Source organism: Aulonocara stuartgranti (genome assembly GCF_965226115.1).
Source record: "Aulonocara stuartgranti genome assembly, chromosome: 15".
Classification (NCBI taxonomy): domain Eukaryota; kingdom Metazoa; phylum Chordata; class Actinopteri; order Cichliformes; family Cichlidae; genus Aulonocara; species Aulonocara stuartgranti.
Genome location: NC_138951.1, coordinates 26,824,705 through 26,833,116, shown reverse-complemented (window position 1 = coordinate 26,833,116; position 8,412 = coordinate 26,824,705). Strand labels below are relative to the sequence as shown.

General features: G+C 46.6%; 1 protein-coding gene across 5 annotated transcripts in view; it reads left to right on the top strand.

Annotated features, from left to right (window-relative positions):
* Nucleotides 1-5,326, top strand: part of LOC309690112 (kinesin-like protein KIF26A) — a 67,678-nt gene extending 62,352 nt beyond the window's left edge. For 4 of the 5 annotated variants that reach the window (XM_082506987.1, XM_082506989.1, XM_082506991.1 and 1 more), the window contains 4 exons: nucleotides 893-1,083; nucleotides 1,742-1,765; nucleotides 2,740-2,890; nucleotides 3,167-5,326. In XM_082506987.1, the coding sequence (XP_082363113.1) occupies nucleotides 893-1,083; nucleotides 1,742-1,765; nucleotides 2,740-2,890; nucleotides 3,167-3,354 (554 nt within the window). In that variant the 3' untranslated portion in view covers nucleotides 3,355-5,326. The remainder of the gene's footprint in view (nucleotides 1-892; nucleotides 1,084-1,741; nucleotides 1,766-2,739; nucleotides 2,891-3,166) is intronic. The other variant, XM_082506988.1, reaches the window with a different exon arrangement.
* Nucleotides 5,327-8,412: the final 3,086 nt, after the last annotated feature.

Here is an 8,412-nt window from a genome sequence, read left to right as displayed (position 1 = left end):
GCCAAAGGAAAGGACGTTGCCTAATAATTATGCACACCTGATATAGGATGTTGATGTCATTAGACCACACCCCTTCTCATTACAGAGATGCACATCACCTAATATGCTTAATTGGTAGTAGGCTTTCGAGCCTATACAGCTTGGAGTAAGACAACATGCATGAAGAGGATGATGTGGACAAAATACTCATTTGCCTAATAATTCTGCACTCCCTGTACAGTCACCAGTCTGTGCCCTTCATTACACACGTTCTTGTAGTTTGTGCATGCCCAGCTACAGTGCTGATTTAAAATATGGTTCTTGAACACGACACCACAGACTGAGCTTACAGCTTTTCCTTTGACTTCAGTGAATAAAGAGTTTTTAGTCCGGGCCTTGTTAAAAACGCAGCATCGCAGATTGGTCAGTAAACATTTACCTGCACATGCATCTGTACATCAGTGAAAGTCACACTGGCTGGACAGGAAGGTTCACATGGGCTGATGTGGGCCAACCTGGGCTGACATGGGCCACGGCCCGTGAAATGCCCAGGTCTGGTTTAAGGCCATGTGGTGCAGCTGCGTTACAGCCTTGATAGTCCTGCCTGTTATTGAGTGCTATTGGCTGTCTTTTTAATGACATCACCGGCTCCTTGACACTGACTCAGGTACCTGCTCAGAGCACAGGTGTGACTAACTTCCTCGCTGACTGCAGCTTTAACTGAGCGAGTCAGCTGGCTGTGTTGAAGCTGTTCAGTGAGCATTCAAACACCAGTCTCCGAATGCAGGGCCCTGATGTTAGCTTCCACAGCTGGAAACACCTGCACCCCTAGCCCTGTGAACTTTACCTGACACACAGTCTGCTGCATTTACTGATCATGAGTTATTTCATCTCTTTCCTTTTCCACCTGCAGGGTTCCTGCGGCGGCGGCTAATCCCTGCCCCCCTGCCGGACACCTCCTCCCTGGGCAGGAAGCTGGGTGGTCAGTGGGTGGACCTGCCGCCGCTGGGCGGCACCCTGAAGGAGCAGTTTGAGATAAAGGTGTATGAGATCGACAACGTTGAGTGTGTGCAGAAGAGGAAGGAGGCGCTGATGGGATCTGAGGTGAGTCCTCCACCTGACCAGTAGGTGGTGGTTAAATAATGACGTGCTGCTCACATGCCATTCAGCATCACAGCATGCTGGTTTAGTCCCCTCACGTGGAGGTCGTGTTAGAACCCTCCGCTTCTCTGCGATGCACTGACAAGAATGACTCAAACACAGCCTCCTGAAGCAGGTGGAGTTTCATCTGGACCCTCAGCCTCAGTCTGAGCGCACTCAGAGGAGCTTTTTATATTTTTATCCAAATCACATATATAAAGCAGACCGTGGGGGGGATGCTTGTCTGGTCTCTGTGACAGCCGCCTCTCTCAGTGTTAACGGGTCATTAACCCTCGGCAGAGCGGCCTGTCGGGCTCTGATTTATTTTCAATTAGAGGAAGGTGACGTGCTCTTCATATCCGGAGCACTGCTCGGTGAATAATTGGCTTCTCTCTGTTTTTTTTTATACATATCACTGTACAATTTTTCAATTTTTCTATACATATTCTGTACATTGTTACCTGTATATATGGACTTCGGTTGCTTATGTTTATAGGACCACCTTGTGTCTTCCTTTTATATTTTATTTTTCCTTGCTGTAAGAGCTGTGTAACACCAAAATTTCTCATCCGTGGGATAATAAAGGTTTATTCTATTCTATTCTATTCTATTTGTGTCCCAGCAGACGTTCCACGATGTTGAGAAGGTGAGTTGTCCTTTACACGTTCATTCCTACATTCCTCCAAACAAACCATCCATGACATGAAACTCGAACCGGCCCTGGTGTGGAGGACCTCTGTGATCCCACCGGAGAGTGCAGGGTTAAAGGTCAGAGAGGGTGCCGGTCTGACTGGCGGCCGGTGTAGAGACGCCAACATGGAGGCCGTGTGGTGTCGCTTGTCTGTGCTCAAACTTTTGTCTCACACACTGTGCCTGTCATGCTTTTTGTGTTTACCTGTTCACACTGGATTCATTCTGCTCGCTTCACCTGTCGGAGGTGCTTCCTGTCCTGCTGCATCTGTTCATGTGTATTTTACACCTGCATGCTTTCCCCAAATCCCAACTTGTCCTGTAGCTCCAAATGAAACAAGGCTTTCTTGCTGCTGACACAGAGACCTGAGTTGGCTTTACATCAGCAACTCGCTGGTTTCACTGGTTTCCCCTCCCATGGGCCTCACTGAGGTTGGTCACGCCTGTGTCATGGCCCCACATGAACAATTTGTGATGGTCTAACTGGAGTCAGTCAGTCTGACTTCACCTGACAATCTGGCCTTTTTGGCTGCGTGTCACAGAGAAGCTGCTGCAAGTGAAACATAAACACACAGTTAATGTTCAGGTCACTTATCATCTGGATGATCAACTCTTTTATTACTGCTCAGCTGCCCACATTTACAGACTTTCACAATAGAAACATCCCAGGATTTTCAGAATAAAGCTCTCTGAGGGGCAGCTGTAATGAAGCGCAGGTCTGAACCACCTCTCTGTCACCTGCTTGTCCTCAGTTGTCCTTAATCCTCCTCTGATCACAGATTAGCACTGCACTGACTCCTAATTAAAGCCAGACACAGGCTGGAGTCTCGAAGCCTCGTGCTAATCCCCCCTCCTCTTCCTTGTCATCGTCCACACCCCTACCAGCCGGTGTGTGCAGTTCGAGGCTCTGACTATGTGCTCGCTCCTCAGGGTCTGCTCTACTTCAATGCCCGGTTGAGGATGCTGGAGAAGCGGCAGCAGCAGATCCAAGAGCTAAAGAGCAAACACGACAGGCTGAAGGCGGAGCTGGAGGAGGCCAAGAGCTGGCTGATGCTCCACCCGAGCAGGTGGAGTGGAGAGTGTGAGTATGAGCTGCAGCGGGAGGGAGCTGGTACTCATATAATAGATTACTCACCGTTTAGAAAGCCATCAGTGACCGGCTGCGATATTTCTGTGATGATGAACCACAGAAACCTCAGAGTTCAGCTTCATGTGTTTGTCATTAACTGAACTTAACTGACCGGGCCAAGCGTTCAGAGATGCTGTGCACGAGCAGCTGAGGCAGCGTGGTGATGTCATGGTACAAACGTCGGCCCGCATGCATCTAAATAGCTAACCGCTTTCTCCGTGTTTGCAGTTGACGTGGACCAGGACCTGGACTGCGAGTCCCAGGAGTACCTAGAGGCTCTGGCTCAGGCCACGGGGGAGCTGGAGTACTGCGTCAACCTGTGCAAGTCCCGTCTCATGATGGAGACCTGCTTCGACATCACCGTGATGACGGCAGGTGACGCTGCGCAAGGGGGCCGTCAGGAGGTGGAGGTGTGAAAGGTTCGCTGACTCACCGACGGAAGATTGAAGCAGACGTCCTGTCAGAGCAGAGCAGCAAATGGCTGATCGGAGATCAGACCTCAGAGGACGCAGCTTTGCAAGTGCCTTCTATTCACAAGCTCAACGACTCTGTGAGCTTGTTTGTCGTGGTGTTTTTTATGGTGCTGAATTCATCCGTTGTGCAGCAGAGTTTAGGAAAAATGATTCAGCTCCAGCATGGACTCTGTTCACCTGTAAGCTCCACCCCGAGCCTCAAACCTGAAGAACCCAGAGCAGGACCATGGGTTTGATCCCGCTCAACGACTTAAGCACTCGAGTTGAAGTGAACCAACTCTGAAGTTGGTTTTAGGAAACCGCCTCGTCCACCCTGAGTTCAGCCTGCTCATGTTCTCAGTGACTCAAACAGATGTTTCAGCAGGTAAAACATCTGTGGCAACATACATGATGACATCATCTGCACTGCAGCCAGAACCACAGAGCAGGAATGGTATCTAACTGACAGATGTACAGACATACAAACACACATTAAAGGGGACGTGAAACACTGAAACACTATGGTCTCCTCTCAGTAAATAACAACTCGGATGTGTTTCTGAAAGAGAACAATGTTCTGACAGTATCCAATTTTAAAATCACTGAATAAAAGCTAGAATCTCGGTCAGGTGACATCACGAATCACGTGACCGACGATCGCAAGTTGCCCATTTTAATTCGAAGCGTCCAGAACAGGGGTGTCCGTATATTGACGTGAAGAAATATAATGCAGTTTTTTTCTGTTAGGGAGGATTTGTTTGTTGTTAAGTGTAATGTTAAAATAAGTTCTTTAAAAAGCCAAAAATGATTTAATATGATGGCAATATGAGCAGAGAGTGCAAACATACTAAGAGATTGACTATGTTAGTTCAGTGAGACAGTCAAAAACTAATGTGTACACTTATGTCTGCATTTTTATTTTGTTAAATACGAACAAAATGATAGCAGAAGTGCTGCCACGTGTCTGGCCAGAAAGACAGGACCATTGTGTTTATTTGGTAGTTCAATGAAAGGCTTTAGTTAGTTAAGAGTGAGGAAAAGAATCTGTGTTCACGTTTGCAGTTTTGTCTTGTTATACACTATCTGAAATTTAAAAAAAACAAACAAAATATTACATTTTCAGAAATATTTGTGGGTGTTTTCTTGTTTGTTTCTTTGTTTCTTTTTTAATACCTGAACGCTAAAGTGGCCCTCCAATGAGATGACGGTGCCAGGAGTGGCCCACAGCTCATTAAAGTTTGAGACCCCTGGTCCAGAAGAGCACTGATGTGTAAAACCTGGAGATCTCTGACTGAAGCCCCACCCACTTATAAACTGTCAGTCACTTGTGGTTGCCTGATCGATGGTCTGTGGCCACGTTTATGCACACTCACTTCCTGTTGGACCCTGAAACGTTAGCTTGTCATGACGCATCGGAATCTTTTCTCGTCCACGACTTCTACAGCCACATGAGGATGTCTCTGAAACTCCAAACTGTCCCCAGATGCTTTCTCAGACAGAGCAAAGATCAAACTCTGAGCTCCACACATGACCCCACCTCCAAACACAGTATACTCTCTGAAGAATACAAAATAAAAGTTCAGAGTCAGCTGTGAGGATGTAAAATTTCACATTGCAGATTTCCATCACACGTGTGATGTGCAGCAGGAACTGACACACTCAGATTCAGACGTTTCCCGTCTCAGGCTCTTTCTGAAGTGGCTGCATGAAGCATCGTTCTGCATTATGTTCTTGTTTTTGTTCGTCAGGTTTCGTGTTTTTCTTTAAATTGATTAAATCGCTCTGCTGATGTGGCGTGTTAACCGTCTGTTTCCTTTTCTTTGTTTTTGTATTGTACAGTTTTCTAACTATTTGTAAAAAAAAAAAAAAAAAGAGGAGTGCGTGGGTCGGCGCAGAGGCAGCATCAGGAACATGAATAAAGATTCAAAGATTTCAATTCATGTTTTTGTTATTTGGTGAACTCTTTTTGTGCTCCAGGCTGAGCTGGTGGACTCGTTGCACTGCAGCACTTACCAATCACACGTCAGCATACGGCCAGTCTGTAAATCAAACCTGACCCAACAGAGCTCAGCTTCATCAGGTCGCCTGTTTAAAGTCCTCCATACAAGAGACATCATCATTCAGGAAACACTCCTCCTCCTCCTCCTCCTGCCTGCCTCCTCCTACTCCACCCCTTCTCCTCCTCCTATCCTTCCCATCCTCCTCTTGTCCTCCCCTCCTCCTCCTCTCGCCCTCCTCCCCTCCTCCCCTCCTCCTCCTCCCCTCCTACTCCTCGACAGTTTCTGCTCCTCTCATCTCCAGGTCTCTCACACACCTGACATTTCACTTTCTGTCATGTGACTTCACACCTCGGTGGCAGTGGTCAAGTATGAGGAGGTAAAACGTCTACAAATGTCAGACTAGAGGACGTGAGGCCGGACTGAGCAAACGTGTTTGTTTATGTTAAGTTCACATCCAACCAGCTCCACCTGCACTGCCACAGATCTGGACCAGACTCACCTTCAGTCTCCGCCTCAGCTCAGTGTTTGTGGGCAGGGCCTGAAAGGATTAGATCACAGCTCCCTCTGAAGGCATGTGAGCCATTGGCCTCTGTCCGATCACATCTCGGAGGCCAAGCGTCCGTTTGTCTCCTGCTCAGTGGAGTTTCCCTGTTTCCTTGACTTTTTCTCTTTACCTTTCAGTAATAACCTTCCTGCTCTAAATCAAAGGCTCCTGTTAATTCATTTGACCAGGCTTCACGCAGCCATGGCAACACAGATGAAAAAGCTTTTCATCAGTTCGTTTCTGCTAAATTAGCCATCGTTCAGGAGGTGGAAACAACCTCACCTCCTCCACTCTTCCTCACTGATGGCTCTTAATTAGCATTTGTCACCTGACCTGATTGCTGTGGAAACGCTCGCTGTCAGTTGATTATAAACTGTGACCTGGGTTTAAAGAGACGATTTCACTCAGCATCACTGATGGTTTTTGTGTCACTGCAGAGATTTGTGTGGCATGTCTGATGCCGCCATCATAGAGATGAATATTTGTGAACACAGTTGACCCGTGATGTGAGCACGGCCTGGGTTTAAAGATGGACATGTGAGGACAGACATGCTGTGTCCACGTCTCAGTCACACAGGCCCCGACCGTTTGGCAAGTGGTTGCTAGACGAAGCCCGTGGTCACCCGTTGACTGCTGCCATGATCTGCAGGAACACGCTACTAACACTACACAAAGAAGAACTGGAAATGGTGGATGCCTTTTTGTATTGATTTATACAACAGGAGCGATATGTTAACGTTGCTTTAATCAGTGCATATGTATATGAGACCTGGACCCTGGTTAGGCTTTAAAGACACAAGGAAACAGCATTATTAATAATTAATAGTACAAATACATGGAAACATTTCACAATAATCATTAATATAAGCAGAACCGCTCCAGAGATTACAGATTTGATTATGTAACATTTTATCTTTGCATTTAAGATCTGTGAAAGTTTTCATTTGTTTCATAAATTAATAAAAGATTCTGATTCTGATGTCAAAGGGATCCAGATCTGTGAAGTGTCACAGATGACAACCACATGATGTTTCAGTAACTTACAGTCGCTGTAAAAGCACGCCATGGTCTCGGTGCTACTGCTGAACCGTCAGTCTGATTGTGTGTGGCGGTTGCAGGTTACATTGGTTAGCTCACCCCGAACGTTCACACAGTGGAACTTCACAGGCAGTCGGGAGCGAACACTCCGAAATCGCTCATCCTGATGCTTTTACTTTGAAGGGGAACATCCTCTGTTTCCGGTCTGTGTCACACTTTTAGTCTCACTGACAAGTCGTTACATGTTGCCTTGACAACCAGTGGTTACCAAGGTCAGCCCTGACCTCAAACAACCAACCAGATCTGAACCAGGAAGTGTTTTTTTCATGTACATCTATGCTTTATGTTAATAAAAGTTCCTGTGTGACATCTGGGACACAGCTTTGACTAAGAGCTCTCTTTTTGTTGTTACTTCATGGCTTTAAAAAAATATCGAGATATATATCTTATATCGCCATCCAGCTAAAAAATATCGAGATATGAATTTTCGGTCATATCGCCCAGCCCTACTTTCACCTTTGACGTCCAGCAACAATAAAAACGTAACAGTGAGGCAGTCGGCCTGCTTCCAGCCTCTGATGTGGAGTGATTTGGATCGGCTCAGCATTGATGCTGGACGCCATCACCATTTATCGGAGTCATTCAGAGTCTGCAGAGTGTTCTGTGTGCTGACGTCAGCAGTCTTTGAAGAAGAGGAGCAGCAGTTTGACGTCTCAGTCTGAGCTGCAGACTTCAGGTTCCTGACAGCTCAGCGATGAAAGGTTGTGTTTGAGCATCGTGGTGATGTCACTATGAGGACAGCGAGCAGCTCGTCTTCCTCTCCGTCTCCGAGTTCTGCCATTAAAATTTGTTCATTCTAATGCATCAGCTGAACTCTGGCTGAACTGAGCTGTCGCCGCTTTAAAGGCACGTCTGATCAAACAGGAAGTCAGCTACAGCGAAGGCTGATGCAGAGAGATTTAATCTATATTTAATCTGATGAAGACAAGCGAGGAGGAGGAGGAGGACAACAACAACTTTAGTGCTGTGATAAACAGAAGTGACGAGAGTACTGACATTCAGGACTGAAGTAGAAGTACAGATACTAGTGTTTCAAATACTGTAATTAAAGTTGAAGTAGTGATACAACTTCTTTACTCAAGTAAAACTGAAAAAGTACGCAGCAGAGATGGCGCCCACAGAAGCCAAACATGTCCGTCCAATGTGAGGACAGACATGCTGTGTCCACGTCTCAGTCACACAGGCCCCGACCGTTTGGCAAGTGGTTGCTAGACGAAGCCCGTGGTCACCCGTTGACTGCTGCCATGATCTGCAGGAACACGCTACTAACACTACACAAAGAAGAACTGGAAATGGTGGATGCCTTTTTGTATTGATTTATACAACAGGAGCGATATGTTAACGTTGCTTTAATCAGTGCATATGTATATGAGACCTGGA